At 46.0% G+C, this 22,182-nt stretch overlaps 1 protein-coding gene across 4 annotated transcripts in view; it reads left to right on the top strand.

The window, feature by feature from the left end:
* Positions 1–22,182, top strand: part of ZDHHC2 (zinc finger DHHC-type palmitoyltransferase 2) — a 1,080,498-nt gene that overhangs the window by 469,369 nt on the left and 588,947 nt on the right. For all 4 annotated transcript variants that reach the window (XM_069631585.1, XM_069631586.1, XM_069631584.1 and 1 more), the window contains one exon: positions 1,752–1,872. In XM_069631585.1, coding sequence (XP_069487686.1) covers positions 1,752–1,872 — 121 coding nt within the window. The remainder of the gene's footprint in view (positions 1–1,751; positions 1,873–22,182) is intronic.

Here is a 22,182-nt window from a genome sequence, read left to right as displayed (position 1 = left end):
AGCATTTGCCACATAGCACTAATCTTCTCCATTAGATCAACTTGCAGCATGGGAAGAGTCCCTATGTATGAACTCACAGGTGTGAAACTTAGAGTCATCATTCACAATAGGTAGGGGTGTTATTGTGGTTGTGCCAAACTGTTTTTAATTGGACAGCGGGAGCTGTTACGTGTAGACATAGATGTAGGTGGCCCACCTCCACCAAATGTTGGTCATTTGCAAATGAGTAAACACTGCCTGCCATGCGCATGGTAGGCAGTGTTTACAATTGCAATTAAACGTTGCCTGCCACGTGAGCATGGTAGGCAACATTTAATTGTGATTGTAAACGCTGTGTGCCATGTGAGCATGGTAGGAAGCATTTACAATTATTATTATGGGATTTTTGAGCACAGACCTAGCTTCAGGAAGAAATAGAGTGCTTTACATTGGTATACACCAATACAGATACTTAACAGAGCGCTTTACAGAGGTGTACATCATTACAGATGGATAACAGAGAGCTTTTCAGTGGTAACAACTGAACAGATATACAGCGGGGGTGGGATACAGAGGGGAACAGAGTAGAAATACAGCTGTAACGGGCGGCGGGGAGGAGAGGGGGTGCAGCGTCTAGCGAGTCAAGTGGTGCGAGGGGCAGCGGGATGGCCTAGGTGTTGAGAAGGAGAGACTCTTTGAAGAAGTGAGTCTTGAGTTATATCCTGAATTGTAGGAGCGTGGGAGCAAGTCTGATGCCAATGGGGAGGAGGTTCCATCGTCTCGGGTTGTAGGTAGAGAAGGCTTGTTTTTTGGTCCTTTCCTTTTTGCAGAGGCGTATTTCAAGTCTTCCAGTGTCCTGGCTTTCTGGTGGTCCGCTGTCTGCTGGAGATGCAAAGTTTCTTTGCGAGGTAGCTAGGTGACTTGGGGGCCACTGCCTTGTAGATGATGCAGCAAGAGTTGAAGGTTATTTGTGCGTGCAGTGGGAGCCAGTGGATCCCTTTGGAGTCCATCTACTTTATGCTGGTGCATATAGCCAGAGAGCTCCATAGGTATCCCTAGCAGTTGCACTGCTATGAAAATGCATGCTGGGGCATTAGTATGATCGAAAGGAAGGAAGGTGGTGGAAACGCAAGTTGCGCTCCACACCTACTCTCTGCCATACAAATGAATGAAAATGTTGTGTAGTATAAGCAAAATGCGCAAATGCCTTACAAAAGACTTTTCAGCATTTTGCTTACATTATGCAACATCGAACATGAGCTACTAAGTGGTGGAAAAGTGAGGAGTGAAAAAAAAAGACAAAATCACCTTGACACTTCACTTTTCCACCACCTTGGTATAAAAATGTAAATGCTGCCTGCAAAGTATGCTTTGTGGACAGAATTTACAATGAATTCCTATGGAATTCACCTGCTTTTACCATGTGGTAATTTCCATAGGCAGATTCCATAGGAATCCATTGTGTTAACGTCAGCATGAATATCCATGCTGATGTTAATTCACCTGCATTTGTATGACTGAGTCCACTCCGCTCCATAACACTGCCATACAAATTCGGGAAAATTAGGCATACGCAGGCAAAAAGGTGCTAAACACATTTACTGCCATTTTTTCCGATCAACTTCACATGTAAAATTACCACATTTCTGTGACTGAGTTTTCACGTTCATCGTTTAATGCCGTCCGTCTCTTCTAGGAGTAGAAAGACAGTTCTGTGAAGATGTCCTTTAGTAATGCTGTGATTTTAATAGATGTCTATATGTCTTTTCCAGTTCCACCTGTCGTACTCGGACAAAGAACTGCTGGAGAGAGAGCCCCGGGGCGAAACCCAGCAAGATGTTCTGAGGCGAATCGCCAAAGATCTTCCTGTCTACACAAGGACAATGTCAGGAGGTAAACCATGTAGTTTGAACTTAGGATGTACTGCATCGCGAACAGTTAAATATAAATACTGAATCTGTTATATGTTGACACATGTTTAGGTTTGAACAACTTCTCGATGTCACCATTACATTCATTCAAATCTGTATTGTTTGTTTTCAGAATCGGAGCATAAATTGTCAGAAAGCAGATGGTGTCAATGTGCATAGTAATCTATGCTTCTGTCAAACTGAGCAGGTGTTGCGTACTTGGGCTTTCATTTGTACTTCAATGTGGTGCGTACCGCATGTGCCAATTGGGGAGGCTCTATTTCGGTGTTAAGTTGCAGTGGTAGACTGCCCACACATTACTGTTCTACTGCCACCTCCTGTAATAACACTACAGTAAACTTAGAATCTACTGCTACTATCTCTCACCACAGACGCCATCTTTCTGTGGGACTTGCTAAAGATTTTCATGATGGAAAGTAAGTATTAGGTACTCGTGGCTAAGCACATTCCGGATGTCCATCCTTCAGTACGTCAGACCATAGCAAGATGGCAACTGTTCAAAAAGTCACATTGACATACAACACAGTTAGGCTGTTCATAGTCCCAGTTGACATTTTTGAACGGCTTTCTTTTCTGGAACCTCATAGTTTGAAGAAGAAAAGTAAATGTCTTAGAAAATGAACCTACGCAGAACTGAGCATGGTCACCATTGGCGCTGTCAAATATATCCCTCTACTATTGAATGAGACAACTATACAATCAATCATGATTTTGCACCTGCCAAAAATATTAAGTAATTCAATTTGTCCCTTTTTGTCATACACAAAATTGTGCTTATGTGACTTGTTGCCTCAAATGTTTGCTTTGCATCAATGAAGCAGCTACAATTTCTTCAGATCATCGAATATGGCAGGAAGCTGCATTCTTCAAAAGCGGGATTTACCCATGCATACTTTTCCCAGGAGAGAATCTCTCACCAGATTACTTATGTTTGCTTGAGTACATCTACACCTTATTACATCTGCTTTCCAACATCCCGAGTGAGACTTCCGTTCACAAATTGATGCTGTGTGCTGTTGCTTCCATGTTGCTTCTATCGCTGTTTTAATATCTAAGAGCTAACTAAGCTGTTCCAATTAATGTTAAATCAAAAATTCAAAGGGATTTAGAGTATATGTCATAACGTAACCTATCCACATTGTGTGATCTGGTTTCTGTTAAATGCACAGCCCGTGGGCGATTTGTCGCAGTGTGATGTTCTGTTAGGATTACCTTTCCCGGACGTATTCCAACATGGCCTCCCCAGCTTACGGCCATTCCAACCACAAAAGTCTAGTTGTTCTCTCCCAGGACGCACTGCAGAACGCTGAGGTCACTTCCTCTCCAGTAACATATCAGCAGAATCTGCCAAGAGTCCGGTGCTTTGCTACTCTCTTAGGAGTATACAAGCACTACGTGAGTTAGTTTGGGATTTATCTATCCTTGTTCCTAAACTCTCATTCTTGAAGCTTTTCTATTCTCCTAACATCCCCTGTCTATCTGATACCCACAGATCACGGCATCCGTACGCATCGAATCATCCGAGTTCAGACGATTGAAGTCACGCCCCTTTAGTGCGCGGCTTCAACCTGGTGACTCTCCGGCTCAACATTCGAGTCATCGCCCACTCTGGGGTAGGCGCTCTTAGTCCCATTTAGCCCTTCCTGCTACTGGCAGCCTAGGATCCGCAATGATACCTTTTTGTTTCCTTTTCATCTACTTCCGTTCCAGAGCGATCTCTCGGCCAAGACACGTCAGGCTTACAGCCAAACACCCGTGAGCAGTCTCCGGGCGGCACCTCTTTAGCTACAATCCGGTAGGAGTTTATTGATCCGTTTACTTATCCTTTGCTTATCCTTATAAATTGTTCTACTGCTTATTCTCTACATCTACCCTATCTGTCTTCAGGCTGTATTTCAGCCTGTCTACCCCATCTATGGTTTTTCTTGGGAAAGCCAGGCTACCTACCTACTACCCAGGACACATTCGCTCCTACAATCTGGAGTAAGACATAGAGCCTCTACAGGGGTTCTAGTAACTTATAAGGGACAAGAACTCCATACCATTCTCTAACTGTTCCTATATTGCCGGATCTAGTCCTTAGCCAGATTCGCTAAGAAACCACCTCCCACGTAAGGTGGAACCACATCCCACGCCTGGACATCTCGTGGCGACAACGCCCCCTAGCAGCTCTCTGCAGGGTTTTCTCCCCCTTGAGGGTTTCCCTGGGGACCTCCTGGTGATTAAGCCTTTGTACCGGACCCCAGAGGGGTTTTCAGGGGAATTCCTAATTACTGCTCGGAAGGACACAGATACAATAATTTCAAGATACCATCAGCACCCAGAACATTCCTCTCCGCCAGCTCAGGTCAGGTAGGTGATCCTTTGTTTCCTTCTCTGTTCATCTGGGGCAAACTATAATTATAGAACAGATTATAACAGTTAGCAACGCCCCGGTGAGTCAGCAGTTTACCGACTAGCTCCAGGTGAGCTGAGGTGGGTTCAAAAGATCCCTATAGATGGATCCGCAACAACAACAGATCCAGCAGCTGATTGCTGCAGTTCAATCATAAACGACTGAGGTCCAACAACTTAAGCAGGAGAATACCACCCTGAGACAGCGCCAACAGCAGACTGCACAGCAGGCAGCCCAGCAGGCTGCAGCCTCTCGCATGCCTCACTGCTCATAGGTTCCTCCTGGGCCTTTACCAGGTGGTCAGTTCGATGGAAACCCAAATAAGGTCAAGGAGTTCCTGGACTCCTGTGCCGTACAGTTCACGTTCAAGGGGGCCTTTTTTCATACCGACCGAGACTGTGTGAGCTACATGGTTTCACAGAGGACAGGGCCGGCATTAGCCTGGGCAACTCCCTTGATTACCATTAATAATCCCATTCTGGACTCCCACACAGCCTTTTGCAACAGCATTCGCACCATGTTTGGCCGACAGGAGATCCGGGTGGCTTCGCAAGAGCATCTCCTTGACTTCTAACAAGGAAACCTAGATATACTGGCATATATTACCAAATTTAAACAGATGGCGAGTGAGACCACCTGGTCTGATGATGCCCAGGTTACGATATTTAGGAGAGGGCTATCTGAAGATCTTAAAGACAAAGTGTCCAGAGTACCGCGTCCCACTAACCTAACTGAATTCATTGCACTAGTATTGCAGTTAGATTACCGTATGAAGTAGAGGTTGACTGAAAGAAGAAGAGGTCGGGCCCCTCGACTCTCTTCTGCCTTTCCTCCCTTGCCACCGACTCAGGCTGCTGACGAACCTATGCAGTTGGGGTCAACCACAAGCGGTCCCTTAACACCAGAAGAACGAAACCGTGGAAAAACTCTAGGCTTGTGTATGTACTGTGGCGTCAATACACATACTGTACAAAAATGCCCTATTGCGCCGCCCAGGCGCTCGGGAAACACTGACGCCCAGCCGTAAGAGGAACCACGGGCTGGGACCCACTCTAGAACAGGGTTCCTCACAGACTTTTCATTCATCCACATGTACCAGTCTTTCTGATACCAACATGTTAGTATTGAAGGTTTCGTTTTCCATCAGGGATCGGTTGCTGCAGGATATCCCGGTACCTATCGACAGCAGAGCTGCAGGGAACTTCGTTAACGATCACTGGACCGCCTCACATGGTATCCCACATTCCTCCAAACCCAAATCCATCCCAGTGGAAAGTGTGTATGGGAATCCTTTGGTCTCGGGACCCATCAAAGAAAAAAACAATCCTATGTTGATGTTCATTTCAACCCATCAAGAGATTCTCACCCTAGATATTATCCGGGCTGCTCACAATCCCATCATCCTAGGTCTACCTTGGCTCAAGAAACACAATCCATTCATAAACTGGACAGCAGGATCTTTTTTCTTAGGGTCGGAGTATTGCCTGACACGCTCCAGGGTTCTCCAAGGGTAACTACCCTGAACCAGATCACGGGTCTTCCAGAAGCCTATCAGCAATACCATGAGGTCTTTTCCACCGCTGAATACACTCAGTTAACTCCTCACAGAAGAGATGATTGCGCGATTGAGCTGATCCCAGATCAGCCCCTGCCCTTTGGTCGGATGTACATATTATCAAACAATGAAAAGGAGGTTCTACGGGATTACCTTCAGACCAATTTAATGAATGGTCTGATCACAGAGTCTACCTCACCAGCAGCCGCCTCACTGTTTTTCGTTTCAAAGAAAAGCACTGCTGAGCTTCACCCCTGCATACACTTTTGGGGACTGAATAAGATCACAGTCCCTGATAAATATCCAATGCCCTTGATCCCAGACATCCTGGACGCTGTTAAAGGAGCCACCATCTATACTACATTGGACCTGAAAGGAGCATATCACCTGATACGAATAAGGTCAGGTGATGAGTGGAAGATGGCATTCTGAACACCGTTTGGCCCCTACCAATACAGGGTAACGCCTTTTGGCCTCTCAAACGCTCCCGCTATCTTCCAACGATTTATGGACCACCGCTTTGCCGATTCACTTCTTCATAATGTTGTTGTCCATTTGGATGACATTCTAGTCTATTCTAACACAGCCCAGGAACATGTAAAACATGTGGAGGATGTTCTACGGCGGCTCCAACAGTACCATTCATATTGTAAACTGGAAAAGTGCTCTTTTCATCAACCCCAAGTAACCTATTTGGGGTATGTTCTGTCCTCAAGGGGTATAGCAATGGACCCGGATAAAGTGTCCGCTGTTCAGAATTGGCCAACTCCTGCCTCCTGCAAAGACATTCAACGTTTTGTAGGATTTGCCAACTTCTATCGAACATTTATACCTCAATTCTCCAGGTTGACCCAGCCTTTGACGAATCTCCTTAAAAAGGGAGTCCCTTTTTCTTGGACAAAAATCACAGACCAAGCGTTTAAAAAGCTTAAGGAGCTTTTAACCTCAGCACCTGTTTTGCTGTCCCTTGACCAAAATTGTCGGTTTATTGTGGAAACCGATGTCTCGCAGTACTCCCTGGGTGCTGTCCTGCTCCAAATAGACAACTCAGATCATGAACGCCCAGTGGCGTATCCATCCAAGACGCTTGCACCAGCAGAATTAAACTATACTGTGCTGGAAAAAGAATTACTGGCCATCAAACGTGCATTCGAAGAGTGTCATCATCTACTACTAGGAGCCACATTCCCAGTGGAAGCCCGGATAGATCACCACAATCTCAGGATACTTCAATACGCCCAGACTTGTAACAGCCGCCAAGCCCGTTGGGCTCACTTTTTCTCACCAGTCCGAATCACTTTTACATTCATTCCAGGGAAGGAAAATCTAAGGGCAGATGCACTTTCCCATAAGGAACATCTTCCAAAGGACCCTTTCAGGTCAGAACCCATCTTTCCTCGGATGGCTTTGGAACTGCATACAGTTCCCGACTTTCAGGCACGTCTGAAATCCCAACTGAATCCTGCAGTTAAAGCAGAACTATCACGGTCTACACAACTGGCTTTGACCTGGGAAGACGGTTGTTATTTCTATGGACACAGGGCATTAATTCCGACACGATCGCTTCAGGAGGAGGTCCTGAATATGTGTCACAGTTCAAAGACAGCTGGACACAGGGAAATTGCCTCCACTCAAGAATTGGTCTCTCATTTCTTTTGGTGGCCTTCGCTACAAAAGGACATTAAAGAATATGTGAGGTTGTGTCCCATATGTCTGAAAACCAAAACCCCCCGGCAATCCCCTTTAGGGCTTTTAGTCAAGATGCCTTTGCCCTCTCGACCGTGGCAGATAATCTCCACAGACTTCATAGTGAACTTACCACCATCAAGGGATTGTAAGCCCATAATGGTCACTGTAGATACTTTTATGAAGATGGTGCATTTCATCCCGCTTGCCGGAGTACCTTCCGCTGCCATGATGGCTCGTATCTCCATCAATCACATATTCACATTACATGCCCTACCTGAATCAATCATATCTGACAGAGGATCGCAATATACTTCGCAGTACTGGAAACATGTCTGCCGATACCTTGGAATTTCACAGGCTCTCAGCTCAGGCTATCATCCTCAGTCCAACGGCCAGACAGAAAGCCTCAACCAAACATTGGAAGGATAGCTCAGGAGTTACATCTCCGCTGCTCATGATGACTGGAAGGATCTACTACCTCTAGCCGAGTACACCTACAACAACTCCTACCATTCGGCTATTCGTACATCTCCATTTCATTGTACCTACGGATTCAATCCTTCGCCCTTTACCACAATGAAGAAGTCAGAATCCAAGTTCCCGGATGTAGACTATTTAATGGACCAAATCCGGCAAGGTCATCACATGGCAGTGATAGCGTTACAGCAGTCTCAGGATAGAATGAAGTGTTTTGCAGACCGTCAATGGTCTCCAGCCCCGGTAATCAAACCAGGGGATTGGGTCTGGCTATCATCACGCTTTCGTCCACGACATCTGGTACCATCCAAACTCTCGCCCCAGTTTTTGGACCATTACAGGTGAACGCCGCCATAGCAGTTTCCTTCAGACTCCGTCTACTGAGTAACTGGGCACGTATCCATCCGGTGTTCCACGTATCCCAACTAAAACCAGACAACCAGAGTTCTTTTCACCCAAAGATCTCCACTCGCCCTCCACCTGTGTTGGCCGCATCTGGGCCAGAGTTCGAGGTTAAAGAGATATGTGACTCACGGTATCACTGGGGTCGTCTACAATATCTGATAGACTTGAAAGGATACACGCCCACGGATCGGACCTGGGAACCTGAATCTGCTGTACACACACCCAATCTAGTGAAAAGGTTTCATCAAAAGCACCCGGGCAAACCAGGAGGGTGCGGTTCTAAGAGGGGGCATACTGTTATGTTCTGTAAGGCAGATTACCTTTCCCGGACGTATTCCAACATGGCCTCCCCAGCTTACGGCCATTCCAACCACAACAGTCTAGTTGTTCTCTTCCAGGACGCACTGCAGAACGCTGAGGTCACTTCCTCTCCAGTAACATATCAGCAGAATCTGCCAGGAGTCCGGTGCGTTGCTACTCTCTTAGGAGTATACAAGCGCTACGTGAGCTAGTTCAGGATTTATCTATCCTTGTTCCTAAACTCTCATTCTTGATGCTTTTCTATTCTCCTAACCTCCCCTGTCTATCTGATACCCACAAATCACGGCATCCGTATGAATAGAATCATCCGAGTTCGGACAATTGAAGCCACGCCCCTTTGGTGCGCGGCTTCAACCTGGTGACTCTCTGGCTCTACATTGGGTCATCGCCCATTCTGGGGTAGGCGCTCTTAGCCCCATTTAGCCCTTCCTCCTAATGGCAGCCTAGGATCCGCAATAATACCTTTTTGTTTCCCTTTCATCTACTTCCGTTCCAGCGCGATCTCTCGGCCAAGACACGTTAGGCTTACAGACAAACACCCATGAGCAGTCTCCGGGGCGACACCTCTTTAGCTACAATCCGGTAGGAGTTTATTGATCCGTTTACTTATCCTTTGCTTATCCTTATAGATTGTTCTACTGCTTATTCTCTACATCTCACCCTATCTGTCTTCACACTGTTTTTCAGCCTTTCTACCCCATCTAGGGTTTTTCTTGAGAAAGCCAGGCTATCTACCTACAACCCAGGACGCATTCCCTCCTACAACCTGGGGTAAGACATAGAGCCTCTACAGGGGTTCTAGTAACATATAAGGGACAAGAACCCCATACCATTCTCTAACTCTTCCTATATTTCCTGATCTAGTCCTTAGCCAGATTCGCTAAGAAACCACCACCTGCGTAAGGCGGAACCACATCCCACGCCTGGACAGCTCATGGAGACAATGCCCCCTAGCAGCTCTCTGCAGGGTTTTCTTCCCCCTTGGGGGTTTCCCTGGGGACCTCCCGGGGATCATGCCTTTGTGCCAGACCTTGGAGGGGTTTTCAGGGGAATTCCTAATTACTGCTGGGAATGACACATATACAATCATTTCAAGATACCATCAGCACCCAGAACATTCCTCTCCACCAGCTCAGGTCAGGTAGGCGATCCTTTGTTTCCTTCTCTGTTCATCTGGGGCAAACTATAATTATAGAACAGATTATAACAGGCTGTTAGAGAGGTAGATGAACTCCTTAGTTACAGTGGTACATTCATCAAATATCATAGCTATTACAGAGGTGGGTTACTTTGATACAGGGGTAAAGAACATAACTTATAAAGTGTACCCAGTTTCCTTGGTTACAGGGAACCTGAATATGCAAGAGTAAGTCAAAAGCGGGAGCGCAAAGGTTAGAGGAACAGCCAGGTTTTGAGGGCTTTGTGAAATGCAATTTGGGAGGGTTCATTTCTGAGGGTAAGTGGCAGGGAATTCCATTGTCTGGCAACAATGAATGGGAAGCTAGCCCACCTGCTTTGGTACGTTTGACTCTGGGGATAATGACTCGAGGGGAATATAGTATTCTAATGGGCCTGGAGGAGCCTGCTCTAACTACTTTTGAGGTTAGCTATGTGAGTGAGTGATGCACTTGTGAGTGATGATGAGAGTTTTAAATAAGACGCGTTCTTTGATGGGGAGCCAGTGGACTTTGTGTCTGGATGCAGAGTTGTGTTCTCTTTTGGGAATGTTGAGAGCAGCACGGAGTGCACTGTTTTGGATTATTGGGAGTTTCATTAAGTGTTATGAGGAAGTGCCAGCAAAGAGGAAGTTGCAGTAGTCCAATCCTGAGCCTATTATAGCTCTAGCAATCGAGAGGCAGTTCTTAGTGGATAAAAATGGTTTGGCTGCATTGATCAGCTTGGTGTAGTAAGCCGGCGAGGAGACTATGGTGCTGACTTGACGTGATATGGAGGGGGTGGTATCAAGGTAGACTCCTAAGGTCTTGACCAAAGAGGAGACAGGGATCTGAATTTTGTCAATTGTGAAAGTGGTATATTGGCTGGTAAATTTCTTTAGGGTTTCTTGGGGACCTACTAAGAGGATTTCTGTCTTTTCGCCCCTGAGGCAGACTGTTGGCTGCCATCCATGCCTGAATAGTGGAATAGGCTGTGTTGATGGCCTTCGCATCAATTTTGTAGTTACTGGAGAGTGGGGGGAGGACTTGGGTGTCATCGGCATAGTTGGTGTACGCTATGCCAATGGAGTCTAAAATGTCAAATAGAGGCTTAGTGAAAATGTTGTAGATAGTGGGAGGGATGCAGGATCCCTGTGGGACTCAGCAGTGGATGGTGGCAGGGGCTGCACAGGCTTCATCTGAGAACACTCATGGCTCTTCCTTCCAGGAGTGAGGTGCTCCAAGCTGTAGCAAGTGGGCTGAGAAGTGGCTGAGGAGTGAGGTGAGAAGTGGGCTGCAGAGGTGAGGTCATGACATAGAATATTGTGGTTCACTATGTCAAATTCAGCTGGAGAAGGAGTAGAGCAGCCTTGCGGGCATCCTTGATCTCATCTAGTTGGTTTCTTAGGTCAAGCAGAGCAGATTCTGTGCCCTGACCAGGACGAAAGCCGGATTGAAGTAGGACCAGGATGTGGTTGGTTTTGAGGAAGTGCTGGACTTGTCTGTTAGCTGCTGTAGTTGTTGGGGGGGGGTGTAGAGGAGATCCCAAATAAAACCTGCACGTCAGTCGCCCATTTTGAAGTACCAGGAACGTTCACACCAAAATATGTGACGTATGATGAGCAAATAAATCAGCAGAGAGCCGCAGTAGGGCTCTGCCCAGTGCCTATCAGTAGAACGGCACCTATTGAAGTACCAATAAAAATAAAACCATGGACAGTAAGGTATCCATTAAGAAAACCCTACCAACAAATGAAACGAAATGAAGATTGCCTAAGTACAGTCCCGGAAGAAACCAAAAAGGTCTTAATGGAAGACGAATGATGATGTCACAAGGACCTGGACTGACTTGCAGATAGAAGAAATGACAACCAGAGAATGATGCAAAGAGACGAAACGCCATGAATAAGGATATCGTGGATCTAGAGTGAAAGGACAATGTCGAAATGCAAAGAAGTTTAAAGCTGTAAGCAAGATGAAGACATTCGACCCGTTTACACCGGTAAATATGCTTGGAACCGCAAGAAAGCTAAGAAAACAGTGTGGCTTGCTATGCTTAGTAGAAGAATAGTGCAGCAAGCACCATTATACATTATCTACCTGAAAACGAAGCACTGTATTATAAGTGTATTTCTACTTGGCAAAAATAGCAGAATCAACCCAGGTTACTGAAGGTCAAACGAGAAAAGATTCATATTTAGCAAAACAGAGAAGAGACGGCTGAAACAAAACTCTGCAGAGGCAACTCATCCCACGAAAGCCAAGGTCATACCAATAGAAGAAGTGAACAGTAGCTACATTTAATTGAAACCAAGAACAGAATATCCTGCCTCTGAAAGGTCGAAATAAGAAGACGCAGGCAGGTGGCGGGCTAAATGAGAGTCAAATACACAAAATTGAGAGAAAAGAGACAAATTCATGGTGTAGGAATCACGTGACCAGCCGAGCAAGGAGAAGCAAGGTTTCACACCTACGCTTGGCACCTGACCAGGCAGAGATATCAGAACTTTTCCAGACAGAAGATGCAGTCTTGAGGCCAACCACAGTGAACTAATTGACGCATGGCTACTAAAGTTATGATTGATTGTAACCATAATTGGAGGGCGAGTAACTAAGGGGCACCCCGCACCTGGCCGACAATTCTGCATGCTGCTAAATGAAGTGGAAAAGTTGCATGGGGTTGGTGCCAACCCAATCACAATGGACCAAATAATCTACGGTCCTATAATTAGTAGGACCAATGGGATGTCGTAATTTAAGTGACGTCTACAATAGTCATTTTTGAAGGAAGGGCTTAGACGCCCACCTGAGAGTGTTTACCCAATCCCCTCACTCCATTACCATATACAGATATAGTACCTATAGTAAAGTTACCTTTTCCTAGCCAATAGAATTGCATGTTAACTTTTGAGTGTTACAAGTCAATGATGACGAGTTGTGAGTATAAATGTTACAACTTGTATGAAGTTCGTTGGAGTTTGAAGTGAGAAGGACGATCGCATCACTGCTGATATCCATAACTCCCAGTTTTCTGTACTTGTCATTAAATGAACTCCCTTTGCCAAACCATTGAGTTGTCCTTATTGATTGCTGTTGGAGTAATGAATCTGCACGCCCATCCATCTGAAGGGTGCAGCTATCTTGTATTAAAGTTCTTCTGAGCAAGCCTCGGCTCTAGGGGCCGGCCAGGGGTCCCGGAGTACACTTGGTAGCAGAGATTGATGGTTATAGATTAGAATAAGACACCCATTGACGGTCGACATTAAGTAACTCTAGGTCTTCGGCAATATCACAAGTCCTTTGCCATTCGGCTGAGTAGACCGTGAAGCTCCCCGTAGACAGTGGTAGTATAAGAAAACAAAACCTGCAGGACAAGGTCTGAAGGGACCTGTGTTTCCCCACGTAACCCCTTCCCATTTCTACGGGCATCTGAGTGGGAGAAAAGCCGAAGAAGACGGTAACGAAGGCGGTGATCCCGAGGGTCCAGAGAGGAAACATGTGAACGGTGAGTGAAAAAGACGGAGTGTTTTGGCAAAAGTGCATGCTTTAGAACAAGTAAAGGGAAAAGGTAACGGAGGGAGGCAGGAAAACAAAATATAGCTAGAAGTAGAGAAGAATGCATAAATCTAAGGTGAAGGGAATAATGAGTCAAGAGTAACTGAGAAGTAACTAAAGGAAAGATACCCGGGAGGACACCAGAGAAGAGAAAGATTACCGAGGAGGACACCCGAGAAGAGAGAGGATTCGCCTTATTCCTACACTAATATAGCTGCTAGAAGAAACATGTATCCAGAGTCCCAAATAAAGGAGAACAAATAGACCACCACGGCGAGTAAAGACGCCGTGAAAGGGATACGTGTAAACTCCATGTCAGGGTAAAATTTAGAGGCAGAGATACATGTGACCAGCTGGTGTTCGTCTAGTCTGCTAAACATCTGTCTTACATGTTGTTTGTTGTGACGTCATAAATTGAACATTTTCTTTAACAAATAGACTTACATTTTACGTGATTGAATAGCTGAGATAATATAGTATACAAATTGATGTTTTTTGAGTAAAATAGAAGATGTACAATTTTGTGAAAAAATCAGGATTGGACCTTGCAGTGTTTGATGCTCGCTCATATTGTTGGAACTGTTTAAGTCACGTGAAGCTTTGACAAGTGTTATATAAGGAGAAAGGGAACAGATTTAAGCATGGAAGACATAACTCCATTGGCACACCTATGCAAACAATGGCCCAAACATGCACCTAAACTAAAGAAATATAGTACAGAGTGGGTTAAGGGGACCGCCCACAAAATGTTTATGCCATGGCCACGGGGCGGCTCCTTATCTAAAGCTGTTTTGCAACACATGACGACATACGTGCACACCACATACACAGGCAAAAAGTTATACAAACTCCTAGCTGTTAGAGAGCTTTGGAAAATGTATAAACAGGGAACGGAAGAGGAGCCGCCAATAGATTGGATACTTAATGTATGTTCAGAGGGGGGTGGGACGCCTACCGTGCCACCCACCCCAGCCAAAATGAAGAATGAAGAAAATAAAGACAAGGGGTTATACCCGCTGTCAGAACTTAAAGCAGCTACAGGGTATAGCAAACCGGCATATGAGTCTCCTACACAGTCTCCTACGCAAAGTAGTGATGAAAATCAAGGGAAAGAAGAGGATAAGGATATCACCTCCACAGCCCCAAGGGACAGGGAGAGACATGATGATGAGAGAAGGGACCAGACACAGACAAGTGCATCTCTTGATAAGGAGAGAGAGGGCAAAAGATTGAAAGGAAGCGAAGATAGAACTGATGAGATAGCATTCGCAAAAGACGAATGGATGGGAGGACAAATTCTATTGAAACTCGATGGCAAAGGCCTTGATGATGTGAAGCAAAGAGAGAGGCTAGATGATGTACAGAGAAAAGAGAATGAGAAAGAAGTAAGAGATGAAAGAATAAGGAAAAAAGATAGACAGAGACAAGAACAGCTATATCGCGAAGAGCAAGAAAGACAGCTCGATCGCAAACACCGAGCGGCCAATGATCAAGACAGACAGAAGCAGCAATGGTCAGAGGAAGAGCAAAGAATACAAGAGAAGAGAATAAAGAGACGAAAGGGATGAGGAAATCCAAAGGGCAGATGAACGTAGAAATGAAAAGAAAAAGGAAGAAGATAGGGTCAGAGAAGAGGCAAGGAAGCATAGAGAATTCGATGATGATGTAGAACGTAAGCGAAGACAGAGAGCACGTGATCTTGAATATCTGGGGAGAGAGGTCAAAAAACCTGAACCAGTAGTAGATTGGAAGATAAAGAAGGATTCTTCCCTGCGTACTATTCAATACCAAGCACGTCTAGCATGAACATCAAGGATGACTTCGACACCAGAAGCATCAGAGAAACGATCGACAGAATATATGATGAAATGGGGTTAGAACAAATACCCCAAGGGGAGGGAGAAGACGAGCGCCTGGAGAGCACTCAGCTGTAAGACACTGAGGATGTTTCTCGAAGTAGTGGGAATAGAGAACTATCCCTGGATAGACTAGAAATAAGTAGAAACAAAGAAGACACAAGAAGCGGCACGAGTTGAGCACAGACAATGTCGACTCAGAAAGGGAGGAGCGCAAGGAAAAGGAGGAAGAGAGAAGGAGCGAAAGACGACTCCTAAGGGAGAAAGGGATAAGGTGGTCGGACACTAGCGAGTCTGCACCAAGGACAGCCGAGTCAGACACACAGTCAGACCGACACAAAGAAGTATCTCACGGTTAGAGGGGGGTGTCACCACCGCCCATGTGAACAGGCTCAGGTCATTGCCAGGCAGGCGGCAATGTGGGAATATTACCCATGAAATAGATAGGGGAACAATGAGAGAAGAGAGAGAGAGCTATTCATCCCAATTTCCATTACTCGAGAAAGGGGGGGGCGAGACCACAATATATTCCATGGCCACACATGGATCGAGAAAATTTGAAAAACAAGCTTCCATTGCTGACATCGGGAGCTGGAAAATGGATACACAAGTTAGAAAAAACGACAGGAGGGAACATGTTAGCTATTGGGGATATCAAGGGTCTCCTAATCACCATACTTGGTGAGAGAGCAGACGATGTGTGGACAAGAGCAGGTTACCCCGGTGTGACCACAATTATCCTGCTCATGACAGAGCTCCATTTAACAATTGCAGAGCCACGGTATGGAAGGCACTACGAGTGCTTTACCCAGACACTTCTGATATGGGAGTTATAATGACACATAAAATGAAGGAGTCTGAGGATCCGTTAATTTACATCGCAGAATTTTCAAGACGCGTGGGTACTCGAGACTCATGAATCTTGTGGGAAATCTATACCTGTGTTCTACCAAATATTGTGCCAAGGGCTGCCAGAGCCAACACAAAAACAGCTCAAGAAATTGGTAGGAATCGAGGCTAAGCCATGGTCAGAAATACAGCTGACCATCGCACACTATTGCAGGCTACTACAAGAAAAGAATCGCAAAAAGGAAGCTGCACGAAAAGGTGATGAAGCAAAATTGGTGCAGAAGAAATTGTCAAAATATGCTCTTGAGGGAGCCATGATAACTAGCACAGCTGAATCGAGCATGCAACAGGTCAATAATCCACAACAGAATTATCAGGGCGATACAGGCTTTTAACCAAGGGGAAGAGGATTTAGCGGAAGAGGATGGCAGAGTAATCAGGGAGGTTTCCAGAATAATCAAGGAGGTTTCCAAAACATGCAAAATGGCATTCAAGATATGCCAAATGGGCAAATGATCCGACCACCGCCAGTATTTTGGCTGTGTGGGATGACAGGGCATTTAGCACGCACATGCAGAAAGCAAGGCATGGTGCACAACGGCCAAGGGACAGGAGCAGGCACAGCGAATCCACCTGCATTTTTATAGCAGGGAGTTGCACAGAATCACACGGTGCAACAACAAGTGCCAGGAGCGCAACAAGGTTTGCAACCTCAGAATATAGTAAGTTTTCCACAAGGGCAGTCCCAACAGTCACCGTTGCAATTGTCACAAACGATGAGCTCAGGGCAGACCTTGAACCCTGGAATGGGAAATAACACTGTCAATGGGGGAAATCCATCAACACACGGTGTCCTAATATATGGATTAGGACAGCTCACTGGGAACCCTGATGTGTTCTATCCTATCAGTGACACCAGACCCTCACTGGGAACCTAGGGTGGATGTGGTTATAGGGGATAAAGAATATTCCTTCTTAGTTGACACAGGTGCAACACGCTCGTGTATACGTGAAGGCAAGATTTCCTTGTCCGGTGAGGCCATAAATACTCACAGTTTCACAGGAGCTACAAGTCGTGTTCTGTTCACAAACGCACTTCCAGTCTCTGAAGGAGAATGTGAAATTAATGTGCCTCTATTATATTCACGACAGACCCCAGTAAACATTTTGGGCTGAGATCTAATGAGGAAGTTCAATATGACAATCTCGTTCACGGAGGAGGGCATAGTATGTTCAACTCCAGGAATGCACTATTCAAACGTATGCAAAATGATTACAGCATATGCAGGACACATAGCCATGAGGGCTATACCATTAGAGCCAGAAATATTCGTGGATGGAATACGTGTGCTAATGGCAGGGCTGCCAGGCCTTGCAGACAGAATCATGAGAACCCCAGATGAGTTTCTATTTAGATCAAGAATACCTATGCATGAGGAGAAGGGACAAGTATTTCCCTTGATGATACACACAGCTGCAGTACGAAGGAAAATGGCCTTGATTGATGGTTATGACGATGAAGGCTGGCAATGGTGCACAGTAATCGACATTGAAGAAGGATACCGATTGACTGACGTCACTGATGACGATCTGTTTCAAGAGCAAGCAGATATGGGAGAGACAATGGTGGAAGTGAGTCTCACCTTTTGGGTGAGAATGATCAAAGAGAAGTGCCTCAGAGAATGATGTTGGCACGAAACCATCCTGAATATTTTGATGACGACATGGCCCAGGTGCTTGTCTCAGTGTGGACCACAGGCCCCTATGACGTAGGCTTTTTGAAAGGGGTCAGAGAAGTGAAAATTAAGCTAAAACCAGGAACAATTTTACCCAAAGCACGACAATATTCCATGTCCAGAGAGGCAGATGAAGGGATTTTTAAGACAATTTCGGCTATGATGGAACAGGGCATCTTAGTGACGTCAGAAGCGTCATGCAATACTGCGGTTTATCCGATCAAGAAATCAAAGGGAGGGTCTTGGAGTCTAATTCAGGATTTACGCCCAATAAATGATATTGTTGAGGCCGAGTTCCCTCTAGTCCCGAGCCCGGCTACAATTCTATGTAATATACCTGTTGAGGTAAAATATTTCATGGTGATTGACTTGAAAAATGCATTTTTCTCAATCCTGTTGCGCTGTGACTCACAAGATCTGACGTCATTCACGTTCAGACAGATGCGTCTGAAAACCACGAGGCTTACACAGGAGTACTGTGAGTCTCCTATTTTTAACAGAGTCCTGCAAATGGACCTAAGCAATATTACATTGGAAAGCATTGTCCTGCAATACGTGGATGACATCTTAATCTGCAGCACGACAGAGGAGCAATGCAGGCACGATTCTGTTCAGCTTTTGACTATACTGGCTGAGAAAGGATATAAGGTTAACAAGGAAAAGCTACAATATTGTCAACAAGAAGTGCTGTACATAGGCCAGCTGATCTCACATGAGGAAAAAAGAGTGACCCCAGAAAGGGCTGAAGCCATACTGAACACGGCTAAGCCACACACTATAAAACAGATGCAGAGCTTTTTAGGCCTGTGCAACTATGTCAGGGCATAGGTCTTCGACTATAGCTTTTACACTAAGCCTTTACTTCAGGCCCTAAAGAAGGCCCAAGTGAGGAAGAAAAAATGGAATGATCTGAGACCATGGAGAAAAGGATTTGCTGAACTCAAAAAAAGCTATTTGCACAGCACCATTTCTAGGGATTCCCAATTATGCAGAGGAATTTGACCTGTTTTCACACATGAATGGCAGCGTTTGTCATGATACCTACCTCCAAGGAGCCAGACAGGGCCCGGCACCCTCAGAGGCAGGCAACATGTATACTAGGAAAGTCCCAGCCACCTCAGATAGGGGCTCTTTGGACTCAGACCTGGCGCCGTTGGCGTCAGGCTCATAAGGGATAACAGTCCTGGCACCATCAGCGCCAGGCTCATACAAGATATGGAAGGAAATGTGTTTGGTGCAAACTTACCTGGCAGACCATGCTGCAATTTCCTTACCTGGCAGATCATTCTACAACTTCCAGATGAAAAAGGAACTACTTAAACACACGTGTGTGGCTGGTGGCAGGATACATACCGTCAGTGGAAGGATACATACCTGGGACTACTTGAAAGGTTATTTAAGCCACGCACAGACAGCAAACCACGCTTTGCGTTGTTCTGCTCATAGCAGCTGGACGCTCACCGTGCCTGCTCCTGCTCCAGTCCTCGACCACGCCTGCCGGCATCCTGGAAACACCTAAGGATAGAAAAGGGAAGAAGAAACAGGTGAAAACAAACCTTACCTGTTAAAGCTGCATTCCGGATTCAGCGCGCCAACGTTCCTGCAAAAAGACATCATTTTAAATACTCACCGCGTCGCATACATCTCGGCGCACTTCTCTTACCTGCACGTGGTGCCTTCGGCTCTGCGACGCCCATCCAGATCTCCTGCAGCATTCCAGCACCTACGGGGAGACGAAGAGAAGAAAGCAAGGTGAGAAGGGGAAAATAACCAAGAAGCACTTACCCGCCAAGCTAATTCTTCTTACCTTCGGGTCGATGCCATTCCTTGGGCATTTCAGCACCCCGGCCCCTATGGGGAAAAAGCAAACATCACATTAGTGAATGCAAGAACCGTAGCAAACAAACTATTTTAAACTTACCTGCTTACAGGTCGGACTCAGCTTCTGCTTCGTACCGGCTCCATTTCTTCGGCATTCTCGAACTCCGGCCCCTAAGGAAAAAGAGACAGGAAAAGACAGTAGTGGGCCTACACCAAAACTCACCTGAAATCAGGTTTTCGACGGAAACCGCCCTCAGCCCGGAGTCTTCCATTACCTGCAAAAGAAAAGAGGAACAGTTTAGACTCAAGCTTGCCATAAACATTTACGGTACTTACCGGAACAGACAAGCAAACTCGAACTTACTATCCAGTGACGTAACTGGATCCCAACGCGCCCCTGCATCAGAAGCAGGATGGAGAGCTTGCCTTTTCAATCCCTAAGGTGAGTCTCCACAGGGAATTACAGAAGGGTTGCAAGGAGGGTGAGAAGGGGAATGGGAGATCAACACAAAACCCGTAGAGTATTAACCCTTCCTTTTCGCTCACAGAAGGGTATTCATCCGAGCCAGACAAGCCGGATTTGGGAACCCAGCCCACTCCATCTTCAGGGTGCTGAACATCTCCTTTGAAGAGGCCACTGCCGTCCAGACCACGCCCGTGCCTCCGTGTGAACCAGGTGAGCTTTACCTATTGCGAAGCCTACCCACAATTACCCACCCAGGCGCCATGGAGACTTCCGAAACAGACCAACTGGCCCAACTATTGGGGGAATTATGGGCGGAAGTTCACGCCGCCCGCCAAGAAACCAACGTTCTTCAAAGAGAACTGATCTTGTCCAAAGAACGAACCGATGACCTGGCTAAATAGCTTTTGCAGAATCAGGCTGGACAAACGCCATTACCTGCTTCCGGGAGAGAGTCCACTCCTATGGCTTCCACTAACCCGGTGCAAATTAACCTGCCGGGAAACATACCTTTGGCCCCACCTGAACGTTTTGCGGGGGACCCCAAGAAATACGCTTTTTTCATGAACCAATGTCGTTTACACTTTTTATGTAGACCTGGGGCCTTCCCTAATGACCAAACTAGGGTGGCTTTTGTTTTATCGTATCTCAGCGGCTGTGCAGCCGATTGGTCTATTCCGTTGGTAAATCAAGACGATCCTATCCATCGTGACTTTCAACGCTTCCAGGCTAGTATGGAGAGATTATTTGCCCGGCACGCCCAGGGTGAGGCCTTGGATAACGAACTTCTGTCTTTGCGTCAAGGGAACCTAGACCTCCTATCTTATATCGCCACATTTAACAGACTGATCGTGGAAACTGGGTGGCCTGAGAATAAAAGAATCACCTTGTTTCATCGAGGACTTTGTGGAGAGCTAAAAGACGTTCTGGCTCAAATTGTGAATCCACCCCAACTCTGTGAGGAATACATTGATTTAGTGATCCAACTTGATCATAGACTCCAGAATAGAAAGACTGATCGGACTAGATTTGAAACTCGGGCTTTGGTAAAAACCCACGCAAACCCCAAGAGTACCGACACTTCAAAGCCAATGCAAATTGGGGGAGTAAAAGGACCCCTAACGCAGAAAGAACGAGAAAGAAGACGGCAAAACCAGTTATGTGTCTATTGCGGAGAGTCTGGACACTTTCTACGAAATTGCCCGGTAAAACCACCAAAGAAGGTGGTTGGAGCCACAGACCAAAACCTTCCAAAATCTGATTCGGGAAACGATCAAGCCCGACAAGCGTAGAGGTCCGCTTGCCGAGCGTGAAGACAAACTCTTTGACCTCGCATTTCATCATGCCAATGACCCTCGTGGATTCAAAGCAGCCTCAACGATTACATGGCATAAAGGCCTATCTCGACAGTGGGGCTATTGGGAACTATGTTGATCTTGAATTGGCTTCCAGGATTGGTCTCCCTCTCCGACCAAAAATCACCAAAGATATCATTACCACGGTTGATGGGAACGAAATTGCCTCTGGGCCGGTAACACATTCTACCACAGAAATGACACTAGTTGGCCAAGATGGTCATAGGGAAACCATAGTGTACGACGTAATCAAGGCTCCACAATTTCAGGTAATCTTGCGGATCCCTTGGTTAGAAGCACATAATCCTCGAATTGACTGGCGAGCAAAGAGTATCACCTTTCCTAACTGCAGACAAACTTGTTATTCCGGAAATCCACAAGTGGGTCTAGCCTCAGTAACCTCTGTGTCAGCACAACTACCACTTGAGTATTTGGACTTTCAGGACGTTTTTCAAAAAGAACAGGCCAACACCTTACCACCTCACCGGCCATACGATTGTCAAATTGATCTGGTACCCAATGCTCAACCGCCTTGTAGTACGATTTATGCCCTTACCGAACCAGAGAATCTTCATTTACGCCAGTATTTGGATCAGTATCTTGCCAATGGGTTTATTCCCCCGTCAAAGTCACCGGCTTCT

The sequence above is a fragment of the Ambystoma mexicanum genome, chromosome 6q (genome assembly GCF_040938575.1).
Source record: "Ambystoma mexicanum isolate Mex_15411 chromosome 6q, UKY_AmexF1_1, whole genome shotgun sequence".
Taxonomy (NCBI): Eukaryota; Metazoa; Chordata; class Amphibia; order Caudata; family Ambystomatidae; genus Ambystoma; species Ambystoma mexicanum.
This window is presented reverse-complemented; position numbering and strand designations above follow the sequence as displayed.